General features: G+C 33.3%; 1 protein-coding gene across 1 annotated transcript; it reads left to right on the plus strand.

Annotated features, from left to right (window-relative positions):
• Nucleotides 1-1,582: 1,582 nt before the first annotated feature.
• Nucleotides 1,583-4,991, plus strand: LOC128219298 (sodium-dependent multivitamin transporter-like). The gene is made up of 2 exons (XM_052927108.1): nt 1,583-1,625; nt 2,179-4,991. Exons 1-2 carry the CDS (start codon nt 1,583-1,585, stop codon nt 3,924-3,926), a joined length of 1,791 nt encoding a protein of 596 aa, XP_052783068.1. The 3' UTR covers nt 3,927-4,991.
• Nucleotides 4,992-20,594: the final 15,603 nt, after the last annotated feature.

Below are 20,594 nucleotides of genomic sequence, written 5' to 3' on the forward strand. Positions count from 1 at the left end.
CTGTGCTCTTTTTAAGAATCAGATAACATTATCAGAACATAAATAACATTTTAACATTCAATCACATTTAAGTCATATCGTTATACTGGCACAATTTCAATACAAATTATATAGCGTAACGTAATGGAGCGAGATGCTAAATAGTAGAAGGCCAATACCGACCTCTACTCAACATAAATCTCGTGCCCTTCAATGACACAGCACGATGATGGGGTTGTATGTATATGGTTTAATAGTTATCTTTCAAATTATATGTTGATCTTTATTGACTTCGCTCTGACGAAGGTTTTTACTCGTTAATCAATTTCACTCTCGGTTGACAATTATGGTAATATATTCACTTGAACACTGTCGCAATACAGCTAGATTGGTGTATTTACACAATTGTATTTATGTAAAGTATTTTTTATGAATAATAGTTTATTTGTCAAACTAAACAGATAAATATGCTACTGTAATCAAGACGATGCTTTTTGAAATTACCACAATTACAAAACTATAAATTTATGAAAATCACATACCATATTTACTGACCTCTAATAAGATAAATATCAACTGAGATTCGAAGTTGTTTCAAATGAATGAAAAAGGATATATATTTTTATGGTATGTCCTCGGATGGAAAAAACAAAGTTTAATGTCTCCATTACCAACCTATTGTATCTGCATAATAACCCATAATTACCCATAGTATCACAATTTTAGATTTACAACTAATTAGAGTCATAACAACATATTCCTCATCAAAGTGTGTATAGTCTTAAAGAATAACCAATCAAGAAGAATACAGCGCATTTTCCATTTAAAAAAAAAAACAACACCTGGAATAATAAACAACCCTAAAATTTGGCATAAAAATTCGGTTTTATCACATCAAAAGGCACTTAATAAACAAATACCTCAACATTACGGCATTTGAAATTATTGATTTTTTTGTGAAAACCTTTTGCTACCCGTCATTGAATGTCTTTAATTATATTTATAATGAACACTACAAAACTCTACTATGCCCCATCCCTAACTGAATAGGTCTTCGGGAATTAATATGAAGATGAAGAAATGAAATGTACATACAAACTCTATCAAAGGTATTTCAACCGTAATGGAGGACGTTCGTTTCCTTTAGGATAACTGTGTGGTTACCCACCATTCCTCATGGACATTGTAATGTAATGGATGGCTATATCTTAATTAACAAAAATGTCCGTTTAACTTCATGTGTTCCCACTTTGACCTTTTCTTTGATAATGCATGATGGGATTTCAGTTAACATGGTATGTGAATTGATTAATAATGAATATTGGATTTTTCACAATGGCGGACTTTTTTCGCAATACTTTAGAAATCACATAGTTTTGGTTACAGTAATCTTTTTCTATATTTTATGTTCACAAAATATTATTTGTAATTTTCCTGCCTAAGTAAAATTGTGTAAATATTAAATTTTGTTCTTGCTTTTTTAAGGACGTTCTTAAGTGAACCTTTAACTGTATTGGAAAGAGAGAGAAACAATAAAATTATTAAAGCCATCGACAGAGTGGGTTCAATGAATGAAACCTTATAAGCTGAAAGGTAACTTACAATGAACTACACCGGCATCGGAGCGGGGACATTGAAAGTCACCGGTATGAGGTCGGGTTGGGATCATGAGGGATGCTTCGGCAACGGAAGATCGGATTTATACTTTCCTTCTGCTACAGACGGTTTTAAGTGAGTATAGGGAATCTGATTTAAATAGGATTATTTATCAACCTCGTTCATATAACGCAATGTATAACACAGTTTCAATACCAAAAACAGAGATTTTGAGGAGTGTTGATCATATTGATTTAAATAAATTGTTCCAATAGTCTTGATAAATGAAGCAAATTCAACATTTTACAATAAATTGCATAACGTATTTCTATCACAGCCTTTATTAACTAGTGTAAAACCAGAATCCAGATCAAACCATTTACCTTACACTTCGTACCCTGAAGTGTTATGGCAACGTCATCAACAAGTCAACTGATTCACTTAACAATACTGTTAAAGTACTCGTGTGCATCGAAAGTAATTTCAGTTTACCACAGGTAAGATAAATTTGTTTTCATATTGCCTGAAATTTAGAGAATTATAGACGTTGTGTTAAGTGTGAAAATATAAAAATGGGGACAAAAACGCCCTTTTCTTTTTCAGACTATGTTATATTTGTGGCAACGGTATTGTGTTCATTCCTGATCGGATTATTTTTTGCATTGTGGGAGCGAAAGAAGAATCACAACAATCCGGAGGAATACTTCTTAGCCGGACGCAAGTCTAGGCTCCTGCCGGTGACTTTGTCTTTCATCGTAACTTTCCAATCGTCTATCATAATGTTGGGATATCCAGCAGAGGTGTATCTCTATGGTGCTATCTACGTTTACTACATGATATCCATAGTCATCTCTTTCACATTCACCGCTTTCTTCATCGTTCCCGTCTTCTACCCTCTTAAGCTAACGACTGTTTACGAGTACCTGAACTTACGTTACGGCGATAACGTTCTACGCTACGTTACTATGGCAATGGGCATTTTCTACAATGTATTCTACATGAGTTCAGTCACATACGGAACGTGTGTGGCTCTAGACGTCGTGATGGGCCTACCTTATTGGGCTACCATCGTCATTTATACATCCGTTACTACAATTTACACCTCCATCGGTGGAATAAAGGCAGTCATTTGGACTGACGTTTTCCAGTTTGTCATTATGACAACTGGCATATTGGCGGTAATTATAAAAGGTATCATTGAAGTTGGCGGTATATCGCAAGTGCACAAATACAGTGAGAGTCGTATGAATTTCAACCAATTCGGATTAGACCCACGAATACGATACACATTCTGGAATTTGGGGGTAACATCTGTTCCTATGTGGTTGTATACAGGTTACATGCAACCGGCGATGCAAAGAGTATACTCAACGCCAGATGTAACGACCGCAAGAAATATGTACCTCATTTCCGCCCCTGTTTATATACTCATATGTATTGGTACAATTTTCGAAGGACTGGTCATTTTTGCATACTATACGTCGAAGGGATGTGACATTTACAATGGTGGGATAATAAACAATATCAACCAGCTTGTACCGTACACAGTGTTAGAGTTGTTTGGAGATCTTCCAGGCCTACCAGGTCTTTTCATCGCCGCGTTGTCCAGTGCCGCATTTAGCACACTGTCTTCGTGTCTCAGCTCGCTCTCTGCCATCGCATATGAAGACATCATAAAAGTCCGAAATCCAAACATTGGTGCTCAAGTAGCTACAAACTTATCACGGTTAGTAACTATTCTGTTTGGGCTTATCGCGCTAGCAGTGACATTCCTGGTATCAAATATACCTGGCTCAGTTATCTCACTATATGCAAGTTTCGTTGCTTGTATGGATGGCCCGACTTGTGCAATATTCATGTTGTCAGCGTTCAGCCGAAGAGTAACGACAAAGGGAGTGTTATTCGGAGCGACGTGTGGGATGGCTATACCTCTATGGTTAAATCTTGGCAAGCTATTCTCTGATATTCCAGCAGATACTTCTTTACCAGCAGGTCCAACAGACACTTGCTCGAGTGCGTCAAATTTCACTTCCCTGGCATCCGTTACACCAAACGAGTATTCGACTGTTACCTACATGCCATATGACGAAACATCGACTGCTTTTGTGCACGCAACTCACAGCCTTTCAGGAATGCAGGAGTTCTATCGTGTGTCATATATGTACTATTCTTTCATTGGATTTACTATTTCTTTTGTTGTTGGATTCTTAGCCAGTTTGTGTTGTGAAGCTCCAAAACGTGTGGACAACAGATGTTTGTTTGAATTCCGTAAACATGTTTTAGGCAAACAATCAGACACTATGAACGAGGAAACAATTGCAAAAGTAAATGAGGAGGAAGCGTTAATGTAAACCAAATTGAATTTTAGTTTTTAACTCCAAATAACCACAATTAGTTTAGAATCTTTAAAATCGCATCACACTTCCGTTTGTATATATAACAACACGTTATTGGTTGTCCGGTTAGTGCAGTGGTTATCGCACTCGCTTTTCACCAAGGAGACCCGGGTTCGATTCCCGCCCTGGGCGCATGTGAGTTTGGTTGGTGGTCACCAAGCCGGACAAGTGGGTTTTCTACGGGGTCTCCGGTTGCCTCACAACACAAGACCACACTCTCGCTCAACATCGTGCCAACGAGAGTGACTTAGTATAAGTTAATATCACTTTCTTCACAATCGTTGTAAAATAAATAAAGTTTAAACTAAAGTTTAAACTAACACTTCCTTTATCACGGGAGTTAGCACAGCAAATTATTTATATTTGTTATAAATTGTATAAATATTTGAGTCATTTGCAGGAAATATTTTTGAATTTCGTCATGATCAACTAATTTTTGTTTGTAACTTGTCATGCTTAAGATATTTTTGCCATAATATCAACGACCGAGACAACTAATTACAAGTACCTAATCGACCAATGTTTTGATAGAGTATGTGTTACAGTACCAATTAGATGTCAATTTAATTACAGTAGCTGTTGTAATTATGTACCTGTTATGGCAAATGAAAATAATGTTTTAGTTCCATTGCATGCTGAAAAAAATCTGAATGTAAATTGGGAAAACAGTTCATGTTCGTGTGTACAGGTATGTATATTATTGTAAAATTACCATACATACGCATTCTGACGTACACTTTGTATATAAGTAACACAATGCAAGTATGGTATACACAGAATGTCATCGTAGAGATGTGTCATTTATATATTGTTTTACAAAAAATGTGTAATACAAAATCAGTGTAACATAGTTCGAACAACGGACACTTTCGGCAAATAAACGACAAATGGTGTTGTTTGCGATACTCAAAGTGTTGTTTTTTAAATATACTACCTGTTGTTAGACGTTGCCATATGTTCACATGTCAAATGAACAATTGCTATATTGTATTGTATTGTATTGTATTGTATTGTATTGTATTGCATTGCATTGCATTGCATTGCATTGCATTATATTGTATTGTATTGTATTTATTGTATTGTATTGTATTGTATTGTATTGTATTGTATTGTATTGTAATTGTGTATTGCATTGGCGTGTTACGTATCATATTGTATTGTATTTTAACTATTTTTATATTATATTTTGTTGTGCTGTAGTGTAGTGCATTGTAGCATAGTACATTGAATTGTAATAAAGTGAAGTGAAGTAAAGAGCCGTATGTATTATTATGTCGTATTATATACATCTTAAGAAATAAATCCATTTAATAAAATGAAATATTAAGATCTGCTGTTGTTACTTTTCCGTTCGTAGAAAATGACTTCGTTTTCGTCTGTTTTATTCGTATATGAAAATTGCTTTCTTATAACCAACATTGCTATCGTCAAACAAGCTTTCGTATAATTGCTACATGCATATTGTGTTGCAAAGCTCATGTTCTCAACAAACGATAATCTGTTTGAACATGCGAGAGATGTTGGTTGGTCCGCACTTTAATTTGGCTATGCATTTGGGCATTTCGAAATAACTTAACACACTTACATTCAAGGTCAAAGAGCAATCCTTCTCGACATTGTAAGCGTATCGCCGACAAACGTCTATTTTTTAATTGAGTTTTCCGACTGTGGCAATCACAGAGAAACACAACAACGCCTCAAAACATTTCATTTTCAAACTCCAACGACATACCATGTAACAAAGCTGGTGGAACACATGAAAACAATACCCGAAATACGTATACTGTTTTGATAAAATGATGTACTGTTGCCCGCTTGGCACTGGTCGGTGAGGTTCTTTCCATACCACCAAACCTGTGCGACTAAGAACCAATAAACGTATGAGAGCTGTTCGTAAAGTTCTATGGACAGGAGCAAATTATTTCCAACAATTACTTATGTAAACAATATATCATATACAACATGTCATTCAATTGATCAAAATGAAAATTCCATTCAAAAATGGTGATTGGAAGCCTTTCTAAGTGCAGATTTTAACAATCGTACAATTCATAAGTCTAAAAGAGACATCAGCAACTAATTGATATTACATAATAGTTATTATGTTCGTACTCAATAAAACGCTCTGTTGATATTAGCCGTGAAATGATTTCATTCAAGTCGACATGTTTTTAATCTCAGTGAATACAGTCACCGTTTCATGACATCGCAATTTTCAATGGATTGTTAAAAAGAAGCCGAGCTCTGGGTTGTTTTCATGAACCAGACAACATAATCATTATTTAAATAACATTTTAACATTCAATCACAATTAACTCATATCGTTACATTCGCTTTCATTACAAATTCTGTAGCCTAACGACGTGAAGGGACATGCGTAAAAGTAGGAGGACAACACCGACCTCTACCCAACATAAATCTCGTGCCCTTCAATGACCCAGCATGGTGATGGTATTGTATGTATATTGTTTAATAGTTATCTTTCAAATTATCTGTTGATCTTTATTGACTCCGCTCTGTTGAAGGCTTTTACTCTATAATCAATTTTACTCTCGGTTGACAATTATGGTAAAATATTCACTTGAACACTGTCGCAGTACAGCTAGATTTGTTTATTTACACAATTGTATTTATGTACAGTACTTTTTTATTAATAATAGTTTATTTGTTAAACTAAAAGGATAAATAAGGATCTGTACAAAAAAATATATATATTTATGAAAATCACATACCATATTGACTGACCTCTAATGAGACAAATATCAAATAAGATTAGAAGTTGTTTCACATGAATGAAAATGGATTATGGTATGTCCTCGGATGGAAAAAAAAAGTTTAAAGTGTCCATTGCCAACCTTTTGTAATTGCATATTAACCCATAATTACCCATAGTATCACAATTTGAGTTTTACAACTAATTAGGTTCATAAGATCATATTCCTCATCAAAGTATGTATAGTCTAAAAGAATAACCAACCAAGAAGCATACAGCGCATTTTCCATTTAAAAAAACAAGAATCCTAAAAATTGAAAATATTTTACGAAATAAAAAGTATTATGGTTTAAATTCGGTTTTATCACATCGAAATGCACTTTATAAACAAATACCTCAACATCACTGCATCTCTTATTATTGATCTTTTTGTAAAAACCTCTTGGTACCCTTCATTTAATGTCTTTAATTATTTATATAATGAACACTATAAAACTCTACTATGCCTCATTTTTAATTGAATATGTTTGTGAAAATTGATATGAAAATGAAGAAAATTACATGTAGATACAAAGTCTATCGAATGTTTTTCAACCTAAATGGAGGGTGTTCTGGGCTACGTTACTTTGGGAACTGTCATTTTCTACAATATCTTTAACATGATTACAGTGTGTGACCCTAGACATTGTGGTGGTCCTACCCTACTCTCGTCATCTATATGACCGTTACTACAAGTTACACCTCCATCGGTGGAATAAAGGCCGTCATTCGGACCGCCGTTTTCGAGTGGGAGTAGTATGAATATTTCTTTTGAATGTCATTTATCTATATATTGTATAAAATAAGAGTACCTACCACGACAAGTCATATTAAGTGCTATAAAAACGACAAAATTTATCATCAAATCATATGATTGAATAGTATTCATACCATACACATTTTGATGATGAAAATAACATTTAAACTATGCAGTCTTTGATGTTCACATGTTCGGCTATTATATATTCGGAACGAAACTTCATGGTAACAATGTGTCATTTATGTATTACTGTACAAGAAATTCGTATTTTACTACAAAGAAAATCCATTGAAACGTAGTTGGAATAATGGACGTTTCCGGCTGATGAACAGTTAATAGTGTGCTATGCAAAACTCTATCCCGTGGTTCGAATTGTCTCCTCTCGGTAACGTTTCCATATGATTTAATGCGAAATTATCAAGCATTGTATTGCATTGTATATTATTTCAGTGTATTGAATTGAAGTTTTTTTTCATTATATTACATTGCATTATACTATATTATATTGTTTTGTATTGTATTGTATTGTATTGAAACATTGCATTCTGCATTGAAGTGTTTTGTTTTGTATTATATTGTATTGTACTATATTTAAGTGCGGTCTAATGTAGTAGTATGCAGTATTGGATTTTATTAAAATGTGTTGTAGTGTAGTATAGTGAAGTGTAGTGTAGTGACATGTAGTGTAGTATTGTGTAATGTATAATAGTATTGTGTAGTGTAGTGTAGTATTGTGTAGTGTAGTGTAGTGTAGTATTGTGTAGTGTAGTATTGTGTGGTGTAGTGTAGTATTGTGTAGTGTAGTGATGTGTAGTATAGTGTAGTATTGTGAAGTGTAGTGAAGTGTAGTGGAGAGGAGTGGAGTGTAGTGTAGTGTAGTGATGTGTAATATTGTGTAATGCAGTGTAGTGCAGTGAGGTGTAATATTGTGAAGTGTAGTGTAGTGTTGTGTATTGTAGTTTAGTACTGTGTAGTGTAGTGTATTGTAATATTGTGTAGTGCAGTGTAGTGTAGTGTAGTGTAGTGTAGTGTAGTGTAGTATTGTGTAGTGAAGTGAAGTGTAGTGTAATATTGTATAGTGTAGTGTAGTGTTTTGTATTCTAGTCTAGTATTGTGTAGTGTAGTGAAGTGCAGTGTAGTGCTATATTGTGTAGTGTAGTGTAGTGTAGTGTTGTGTATTCTAGTCTAGTATTGTGTAGTGTAGTGAAGTGCAGTGTAGTGTTATATTGTGTAGTGTAGTGTAGTGTTGTGTTGTGTATTCTAGTCTAGTATTGTGTAGTGTTATATTTTGTAGTGTAGTGTAGTGTTGTGAAGTTTAGTATAGTATTGTGTAGTGTAGTGTAGTGTAGTGTAGTGTAGTGTTGTGTAGTGTTGTGTAGTGTAGTGTAATGTAGTGTAGTCTAGTGTTGTGTATTCTAGTCTAGTGTTGTGTAGTGTAGTGATGTGTAGTGTAGTGTAGTATTGTGTAGTGCAGTGTAGTGAAGTGTAGTCTAGTATTGTGTAGTGTAGTGAAGTGCAATGTAGTGTTATATTGTGTAGTGTAGTGTAGTGTTGTGTAGTGTATTCTAGTCTAGTAATGTGTAGTGTAGTGAATTGTAGTGTAGTGGAGTGGAGTGTAAAGTAGTGTAGTGTAATATTGTGTAGTACAGTGTAGTGTTGTGTAGGGTAGTGTAGTATTGTGTAGTGCTGTGTAGTGTAATATTGTGTAGTGCAGTGTAGTGTAGTGTGGTATTGTGTAGTGTAGTGTAGCGTTGTGTAGTGTAGTGTAGCGTTTTGTAATGTAGTGTAGTGTAGTGTAGTGTTGTGTAAGTAGTGTAGTGTAGTGGAGTATAGTGTAGTGTAGTGTAGTGTAGTGTAGTGTAGTGTTGTGTATTCTAGTGTAATATTGTGTAGTGTAGTGTAGTGTTGTGTATTCTAGTCTAATACTGTGAAGTATAGTGAAGAGTAGAGTAGTGTGGTGTAGTGTAGTATTGTGTAGTGTGGTGTAGTGGAGTGTAGTGTTGTGTTGTGTATTTATTTCATGAAATTGTATTGTTTTGTAGTGTGTTGTGGTATATTGAAGTCTAGAGAAGTGTAGTGTAGTATATTGCATCACATTGTATTTTGTTGTGGGGTCATTTTGTATGTCTTTGCATTATTTTCGTAAGTATATTGAAGAGTTAAGTATTTTTGTTTTGTAGTGTAGTGTAGTGTTTGAGTGCATTGAAGTGTTGTGCATTGTGTTTTATTGTTTTGTATTATGTACAATATCGAGGTCTCATTACTTTTCTAAAAGATTTAACTCTCTATAGGCTTATCTTCAATACAACTTATTTATTAAGGAAGCACACCCCTAATGAAAACCTCCACTTAAAACTCAATGTTAAAGCTTAAGCCTATGTTGTTAAGCACAGGACTACAAATCTTTTGAGGGTTTCATTGTAGTGGTTCGAATCGATCCAGAAGCCTTGTTTTGTTTTCTTTTATTTTTGCATTAACTAACATTTTTTACAGAGGTTTGTACCGTGTTTTCATTAAAAAGTTATACGTTCATATTAGCCATTCTCATTTTAGTGACATTCTGCTCTCGGGTTGACAATATCAATGTCACACATACTGACATATGATATTTATATATTATCGTTCCATATCCTGGTGAGTTGTTTTATGTCATTTCCTAGTTGGTATTAATAAGTATTGTAATATGTAAATATTTAAACCCGTTTTGTATTTCTTTCTATTTTGTACCAATACACGGACGTGGCTATTGTATTATACCTGTATTATGTCTTTTGAACATTTGTTTTGTGTTAAATATTATATTTGTTTATAGGTTATGACTATATACAGGTTACATAAGTGAGAAAAAAAACTACAATTGTTGTTGAGTATATTTACCTTCTACAAAATGCTTTGTGCACTTTTCGGGGTTGTAACCCAAAACCTCTCGCTCTAAAAGCGGCCAATCTACCGCATCGCTATAAAAAAAAACTTGCTCTTTACCGAGACAGTATAAATGCAGCTATATACATATCGAATACCCGATTACACATTTCCCCTCCATCTTAAATTTCGTCCTCGAATTTCGGAGACAAAAGTCTATTTGCAATAATCCAAAGTAATACCGTGCAACACGTTCCCCGTTGGGCGCAAAATGTAACAGACTGCACAAATTGTTACGTGCACCTGTCGGTGTTCGAATCCGCGAACTCTCGATATGCAAACGGGTACTTTTAATACCATGTCGCTGTAAAAACTATTTATATAGCGAGACAGTATAGGTGCCGCATTATACAGATCGAATAACCAGTTAAGTATACCATCGCGCAATCGTATATTTTAATAATAGATTGCCTAAATAAGTCGTTCAGCATGGTTAATTATTTTACTTTATTAAGTTGTAATGTGCGAAAAAAAGAGAAGAGTTTTCAAAATATTTTTTTCATTAAAGATATTAATATAATTCCGAATTATGATGATAAACAAAAACATAATTCTTTTAAGCAAGTTTATGACAACATGCCACAATATTTTATAGATTTTTTAATTATATTTTATAAGGCTTTATATAAGAATGTTATTTTCATCATTGGAGAATGGTGTTAAAGTAACCTTCTGTTTAAAGCATTCAAGGTTTTAAACTACATATTGAAAAGCGCTTTTTTCAAACTTACTATAAAAACATTAGGGTCGGTGCCTATTTTGTAGGTAGGATGTTTTAGGCCTCAATTATATTACAAGACAGGTTCCCATTACCTGTTAATTGAATCCCCATTCGAAAAGCGAGCCGAACAGCAATTGCACTGGGCAAATTTTTCATAAATGTCTTTACCATTCTGCATTTAAGAAACAGTACAATTTTATTCATTTAGACAAAGAAGGAAGTGAGTAAAAATAATTTGGAAAAGAATGGAATAATATTTGAAAATATGGGGCTATTTTATAGTATTACCGGAGAATCACGAAACAACCCGACAACTACAGGCTCGCACAATATTTTTAGACACGGCATTCTACTAATATTAGACTATGCTTAAAAAAACAATTAGTCAACTACCTTTACTATGGAACAGACCAATTAAATAGTTCACATAATAATAAAATAGAAAATCATGGTGATCCTAAAGAACCATAGAATTGCGTTAACAAACGCATTGTGTTTAGGCAAATTCGCAAATCCCTAAATGATAATGATTTTGAGAGGTTACTAAGTATGACTGCGACTTTAACACATAAAACAAATAATGATATGACACAACTTGAATAAAATATTTAGTCTAAAAGATTTGAAATCTAAAAAGCACAGGAGGGTGTAAAGAATCAAATAGATGGGTTAATTAAAGCATACAAGGATGGAAAAAAATCAGACAACGTTTCTGAAAATGATTATCTTTAAAAAAAATAGCTACTAGAATGGAATCTGCAATTAACCATTTAGAGCAAATAGGAACACAATTAATTGACACAGATGAGTTACACACATAATAAACAGATTTTCAAACCAACATCGCACTCAACTAAATGTTCCATATGACACTTTAGACACAAAAGTAAAAGCTAATGGTTCTAACGTACAAGAGGTTGATGAATCAGCTAACGCTAACGAAGAACAATTCAGAAAACTTCGTAAAACTGTGAAATTCCAAAAGATGCCATAGTTGAATTGATTTTACTAAACGAGTTAACGAGTTTTCCCAGTAGGGTGACCGGAATGGGGCTGTAAGTGTACGTTTCCCCTTCAACACCTTCTAGCTCGTACTCCGCCCTCTTCATTCTAGTGAGTATCAGACCCAGCCGAAAACCAGTGTTATGTCGATTTAATGAAAAACATTTAAGTGTGATTAGTTCTTAGCGTGATGACTTAAAATTGGTAGCAGATGGATGTTACCTACTGCAAAAAAACCAACAATCTAATGATAAACAATATCCGGACAGATATTTAAATTTCTCCGGAAAGAGAATACAAACTCCGGCCGTAAAACTTTCTTTTTCGGCCTGAAAGCTCTTCCGGCTCTCAGGCTAACTTCACACACCTCTATAATAGCATAAAACCTTTTGATTCTTCCAATTTCGAGGTCGCATTTATTTTCTAAACTAAACACATAATGTGTTAATTTATTGTTTACAAAAACCCTAATGGTTATGTAAAGCTTGATGAAAGCCGCTTACATATATAAATTAGAGGCATCAGCATTATTTGAGTCAAACATAGGCTTGAAATAAGGTGTCCTATTTCAAATTTATTGTCAAATAAAGTCAAAAGATCAAATTAATTCTTATGCATCAAATCGGGTTTAATCGTATTAAGAAAATCCGTATTACCTAGACTTAACGTTCATCATTTTGAGTGCTGTTTGTTTTTTAGAAAGTGTTGAATTTTTGTTTGGTCATTTTATGACAGACAGACAGACAGACAGACAATTTATTTTGACTTGTACAATGTACATCGTCAACAACACATAATGATATAACATATAATGTCAACGTGCATGTAAAGTAACAGATAATGCAAACAAATGAGCATATATATACAAATATATATGTACAAAAGTATTCAATACTTCTAAGTAATTAAATTAAATAAACTAATATATATATATATATATATATATATATATATATATATATATATATATATATATATATATATATATATATATATATATATATATATATATATACTCGTAATATATATATATATATATATTACGAGTATATATATATATATATATATATCAGAGGATGAACATTAAATAGAATTACGTTCTAACATTAATCAAAGCGGATCTTTCTTTGAGAGCATTTTTAACGCATATGCACTTAACCTCTTCAGTGTGAAATTTCAATTTCTGTTACAAAGGACTGTTGTAAGGCTATAAATGGACTTCCTGCTGTGGAGTTGGTCTTACATTCTCTGCCAGAGATAAATAAATCAACAACGCTCTTATCTGATGAAAAATTGCTTTTCACATTTTTTTTTATAAAAGTGAAAATGGACTAAAATGAACTTATACCATTCTGAAACACAAGCGTACATTTGAAAATACATAATATGTTCTTGAATATCCCCAGGGGCTAGAGCAATCGGATAATAACAAAATTGTTAAATTGATGATTAAAGAAATACCCATATGAACATTCCTTCTTTTTTATGTGTTTAAGGGTCACAAAATAAAAGATGAAAAGAGACCAAAATCAATAAATCACATAAATTTTCTAAAGACACCAGATGAAAGAAGATGTGTTTACCATTAATGTTTCCACGAGCTGGAAAGATACTTAGCTAAGCTTCGCCAGTTTTACATTTTCCACCTATACATTTCCATTGTAATGTATAGCGCGAATGTAGATTCTGCATGGTCCCTAAGTTGGAAATGCTTCATGAACGACATCGTTAATAATATAAATGATAAAATCGATGGTTGATGGCATGATCGACGATCTAAAGCTATACAGGTTATATCATTTACCGACGATGCGGTTATATTTGCCCAAATTGTGCAAGCGTTACAATCAATGTTAACCGATCTACAAAGGAATTGTGAGATGTGGAATTTTAAAGTAAATATTAAGAAAAGTGCAGTCATAAAATTTTAAAAGAGGGTATGGTATACATTTTAAAAACTAATTAGTTTGATAAAGATCATATAAACTATTTGAAAAAAGTATTTACGGCTGAACATTATATTGCCATTATAAAATAAAATGCAAAACAGCATTAGCATGGTTTCGCTTGTCATCAGGCGACTGATGTTTGAGAAGGGGAGACATTTTACAGCACACGAGCGGACAGAATATGCACGGACACACTTTAACATGAACGTGATAAACAAACGAAAATCATGTTCTCCTTGTCTAGCCATTTGTAGTGATAGAAAAGGAAACAATACCTTAAACCGTATCATTGTCATTCGCCTACAAAACCTAATTTTATTAATATAATATCAATGAAATCATCTTTGGCTATAGTTAACCTCAGTTAATATTTAGCTTTCAGCAAAAGGACACATACATACTTTTTATTGACATCAATATATTGCTCTTTTTTATAAGTGGTGTAATGTTATTTGCAGACGATAAAGTAACCTCTGCGAAGAGTGAACACGAATTCAATCATTCATTAATGTATACATTTTAACTATTGTAAAACATGGAAACATGACATCAATGCAGATAAAACTGAAATGTTAGAACTTAGCCACAGACCAAGACGGCATCGAAATATTTTTATCTAAAACCATACTTTTGAAGTGGTTGATACTTTTAAATATCTGTGTTTATTATTCGAAGAATATACGTTTCGCGAAAGCAAACAACATTTACTTGAAAAAGCACGAAAAGCGTTGTTTAGTTTGTATTTTAAAATGGATTCGAAACCTATGCCTGCCGTTTGAATGCCTACTATAGCTATAAAATAATAACAAAGAACTTTCATACCATGTGAAACATGGGGTTACGGAGACTTAAACATGATTGAGAAAATACATACTGATTTTATGAAACGTGTATCAAAATGCTAAGAGCAGTACTCCCCATGTCATGTGTTTTAGTGACCTTGGTCGTTTTTCTCATTGAATATGCTTTTTTTATTATTAAGACAATAATTGGTACGTGTTTGTACTAGTTGATTGAAAATGGATTTATATGTTTTGTATAATTTACATGAGTTCATTCACAATGTTACTAAATTGGTCCCAGCTACAACAAGGACTAATCTGGGAGCAGAGATCCCTTTCAGGTTTTCTTCTTCGGTCAAGTAGTTCTCTCCCACCAATATTATTTATATAATTCACTAGCCTTTTATTTAGATAGTAAGAAATGAACATTAAATAACTTAATTTTACTTGTATTCATTTTAAGTACTTGAAACATATTCAACAAGAAACAAACATTGAACACTTTTCTCCAAAACGTCCCCCCTTTATACTCCAACGCAACACGGCAGTATTGTATAACTCCGTGCCGATAGTGTTCAACTGATCTCCGCCGGCAGTGCCCATTTCCTGCAGTATTATAAGACTGCCGTGCTTGCATCGTTTCATAGCTATCCTTTGCCGGCAGTGCCAACTGCCGACAGTATTAAATAACTACCCTCTGTCGGTATTATTAGATAACTGCCGTGCATAATTGACTTGCCCGCTGTGCCCACTGCCAGCTATATAACACTGCTGGCAGACCCCTGAACTCATAAAGTAGCTCATACAATAATAAGTTAAAGACAGAAGCTCTATCATGAAATGTTAACACAAACGTTGACCCCACAGACATAATACTAGTAGTTGTGTTACTCCTAAATCAAACATCTCAACCAGATCATTTCTTAAAATATTGAGTATCAATGTTTTGTCGATAAAAGCAACAAAACAGTACATGCTACAAGTTTATAATATTACTTGTGAAGAACATGAACAAAGCAACTTTAGAGAAACACAAGTAATTTCGTATATATATACCAAAAGTACCGATCTCTAGTTGTTGCTGTTTTTCTTTAACTTCACAATACCAAACATGATGTTTTACTTGTAAAACACCAGATGTCACTGAAACTCTTCAAAGCACATGTGAATTAAAACTTGAGTGAAGATTAAATATAAATTCCGAGTAAAAGCAACTTGATTTGCACTTTTAATGTAGTTTAGGCCATTTCCCGAAAACAATATTCTAGTTTTGTGTTTCTGTTCATGGCGCGCTATGTGGTTTTCAGCAAAACTTGAAATAGTTTTTGCTGGTAACGCATGCTTGTTGGAGGGCATCTTACATTGTAAACTGGGTCTGTAGAATAGCTGCCTCCAAGCGCTGTTGTTTTTCAGCAGCAATTCTTTCTTTTTTGCACAACAACAACAGGATGGGAGTGGGTGGAGCTCGTTTCATCATGGGTAGGAGTCGACGGACCTCCAAACGATGGTGGTGTTGGCACAACCTTGAATTGACTTGTGCCAATAGTCCTAGCCTGGTCGCTGTATGTGAACAAGTAGCTTCAACCTGATTTAGCTGTTGTAGGCTCCATACTCTATATTTTCACTGAATGGTGATGGACATATGTTGTACGTCATAATAAGATGAGTTCAGACTCAGCTGTTTCCCATGTCTTTTACAGTAGGGTATAAAACATTAGTTACAAATTTGTCATTTATTTAAAATATGATCACCATATTATTATTTGTTTTCAGTTTTTAATTTACCTTTCTTTTCGGTTATTTCCACAGTATCTTTACTTTTGTGATTTTCAGCAAGGTGTTTTAATAACTTCACTATCTAACCCTCGTTCACAAACTGCACATACAAATTTTCCATAATAAAAAGGGATATAGCGTAAATATTTTTTAAACTTTTGACTTTACTTCGAAATTATTTTTTACATTTTTACAAGGACATGGCTCTTGAGCATTTTTTTAAAAGGTTAACTGTGACCTTGTATGATATTCTAGTGCTTGTCCGATTTATGACACCCCAGATTTGGGAGTGGGCTGGAAGTGGGCACTATCAGGTCCCTGCCATGAGAAAGTTTGCTGGTTTTCTGTGTTTCCTTGGCAGGCCTGGATTAGCTAATCTATTTACAAATGTGACTGAGGGGTCTTTTCCTGACCCAACTTTTTTAAGTGCATGTGCTCAATCTGGAATCATGTTGGAACTATATTTCTTAAGTCTGTCATGATGCACAATTTAAGCCTTCTTAAAATTTGACTATTTCAAATAGCAAGTGATTTTTCTTTCTGATTACAGTTTTTGTTTAGATTGCATGTTGTAATCAATATGGTTGAGAGAAAAACAGAAATCCCGTGGATTAAGTTATGCTTGGTACAAGCAAAGATTTCTTTTGAAGCTTTAGATATGTTTAGCTCATCTCATTGGTAAATCACTTAAAGCTCAGTATTTACAGACATGGTCTAGCAATGTTAACGAATCTGCTAAATGTTACAGAATTTACAAAACAGAATATATTTGAATTTGAAGATTTCTATTGTACCTTACCCGATATATATATTCAACCTATTATAAACTTTGGATTCTGTATAAACCATATGCCTTTACAAAAAGGTAGATGGCTTGGTATCGTACTACAAAATAGGAAATATAATCTATGTAAACTTTACAATATAGGTCATGATCTCCTGTACCCAATTTAAAACCCAAAGAAAAAGACAGTTCGTTTTTATAAGTCAGGCTTGCGAATAAACCGGAAGGCAGAGCAATACTTGAAATATGAAATGTAAACAAGTTTAATGATTTATCATTCCGGAATAAAACATAAAAAATAGAATATGTAGGATATTGGGGGTACTCCTCAAAGTTTGGTAACAACTGGATAAAATATGCTCAAGTCGACGACGACGCCGAAACATATACCTTTAAGCCTGACATGCTATGCATTGCACTCGACATTAAAACCCAAAGTGTAAAGATATAAATTATTTTGATCGTTTATGAAAAACATTAACACTCTTTTATTACTTATATGTTTATGTATCTTTGAATTTTGTCATTTTTTGTAAATACTAAATTACCTTTATATTGAATGTACTTAAATGATCTAAATACTTAAACTATGATGTACGATGATGTATGTATTCTGTGATGAATACCGCAAATTACAATAAACAATACGTCATCTTATGCAATGTTAACTTATGTTTATAAATACGAAAGCAGCCCCTAGATGTGACTAGCTTGCTTAGAGTCTACAAAATTGAAAAATAAAGACTTATCAATCGGAACTACTCGATCATTTTAAATCGAGGACGACCTCGGATTTGTGCGGCATATCAGTAGAATGAGTAAAATCTATAGTAAACTTTTAATTACTTGTGTTTTAACGTGTAATTTGAATTGATAGGTTCAAATTGATTCCTAGTGAAGTGTTCTATTGAATAGTTAATTAATATTCCAAAGAGTAAAGTTCTTTTACTTAACAGCTAAAATGAAATTACTACACGATCTACTTCCAGCGTAGTTGAATGAAAAAAATTCTTACACTGTAAACTGTCCATTTACATCCGAAGTTGTTTTCGATTGAAATGGCCGATGTGTTCCGATTGCTTTAATAACTATAATTATGATGTAGTTGTAACGGAAATGAGGTTTTGCATTACTAGAAATTTGGCATATATCAAACTAAAATTATGAGGATTTTAAAATAGCTACTTAGATCTAGGTCCTACAGTTTGTAGAACTAGTTTATTATATGTAAACAATGGAGTTTCAATAAAAAGCATGCATAGAATATATCTAAACTGTACATAAAAAACCAGTCTTTACTAATCTTTATTTACTTCATTCATTAACAGAGATAATTTAAATGTGCACTTACTACAAACAACATTTAAAAATTCAAAAATAAACACAGAAGACACTTGCTCAGCTCGAAAAGAATTCTTACTTTTATAGGTATCACGGTTAATAAAAAATAAAGTTCATGATATAAGAAACATATGTTAATACAATTCCTCATTTGCTAAGTCTGTTTAGTTTTCTTTTTCTGGCCCTTGAGAAATCCTGAGCAGCATCCAGATTTGTCCCCAAACTTTTCACAACAGGCGACCATGGCTTGGATAATATCAGAGCATTTATCCTCTTGATAATCTTTTGCTGCAAAAAGAGAAAAAGTTTAAATTTAATAATTTAGTAAAAATGACATACTTGTACATGTTTTGTTATCTCCAACTGCATTGTATATACATTTATACACTGTATAGGGCCATTACATGAATTGATATTTATTACAAAACATTATAAAACAAGTTTAAGAAAAGGTCAAGAGCGAGGCCTTGGCGAGCTTAATAGCTTCTCCAGTTTCTAGTTCCAACAACGTTTGTATAAAATGGAAACGCATGTAAGATTCGTTTTATCGGATAATCACATGACATATTCATCGCGATGCGGGAGAATTTATTCATTGTTTTTTGTTGTTTTTTAAATGTTTGACCTTTATTAAGATGGTCAATTCGGTTTATATAAAACAACGGACCTGAAAAATGATTCATAGGTCCGCGATTACTTATAGAATAATACACTGTTGACCTAGGTCCGTGATTACTTATAGAATAACACACTCTTGGCTTTTCGTTGAAAATCGCCCTGGTTGGAAGAATAATAAAGCCCCCGGGCAATGAGTAGTCCCATTGGAGTTTATCAACCAAAAGACAAGGTCTACAGTGTATTATTCTATAAGTAATACAAGAAAAAAGTTGATGGTTGATCTACATTCAAAACAAGGAACTTCGTGTGGTAAAGGTTAAAATGAGTTTTCATTATGCAACCAACGAAATTGGAAACATAGTTTCTCTTATTTTCAAGTGTAAAACCTTTTACATACACCAAAATGACCATATATTGTGCAACCAAAAGCTTAAAAGCTCTCAATCATGATTTTAAGGATAAATAAACTTTAGAACCTCTGATATCCTTTTTATGTGTTATAACAGCTTTCAAAATTTGATTTTTAAAATGAATGTAATATAAAACCTTGCAAACAGTCCTGGATCGCACATGCCTGCTTCTGACATGGATCAACTTGCTTTGGCATGATTCTGAAATAAACAGGCAAAATCAAACAAAAAGAATTACACGTTTAAAACGTTTCACCGTTTTATCTGCAAGAAGCATTTTTGCCACATTTTAAAATATTTATGAATAGCAGATCTCTTAGTTTAACATCATAAATGACAATATGCCATTATAACCAGAAGCAGTTACGTTGACAGGGCCCAATATTTAAATATTTGTAAAATATATCAGGCAAAAAAATATTGAAACATAAACATTTATTATTGAAATTTTAAAATCAAACAAACAATCACACGAGCATGTTTTAACATATAATAATGTTATTATTAAAATAGCATAATATATATATTAAATAATATGCGGCTGGATTTTTGTTTGATTGGTATTTATTTAAGTTTATACAAACACGACAATGTTGCCGATCTCAGATGTAAATAAGTCATGATAAATCCGTTATTGAACAGCTAAACAATTATCAACATCATTCTATAATTAATGTGCTAGCTAAAAAAACTAAAGCCAGTAAACGACTGAAAGATAACTCGTACCTTAACTCCTGGTGAAAGCTGTTGACTAGCCTTTTTCGGAAAGCTGATATTTAGGTCTTAGAGGACAAACTAACTTATCA

The sequence above is a fragment of the Mya arenaria genome, chromosome 15 (assembly GCF_026914265.1).
Source record: "Mya arenaria isolate MELC-2E11 chromosome 15, ASM2691426v1".
NCBI classification, from domain to species: Eukaryota; Metazoa; Mollusca; class Bivalvia; order Myida; family Myidae; genus Mya; species Mya arenaria.

Bases quoted from the DNA above. Each gene is read 5' to 3' on its own strand.
- LOC128219298 (XM_052927108.1), top strand. From the start codon at position 1,583: ATGAACTACACCGGCATCGGAGCGGGGACATTGAAAGTCACCG. The intron at 1,626-2,178 runs GTATGAGGTCGG...TTTCTTTTTCAG, and splicing joins GGGGACATTGAAAGTCACCG to ACTATGTTATATTTGTGGCA.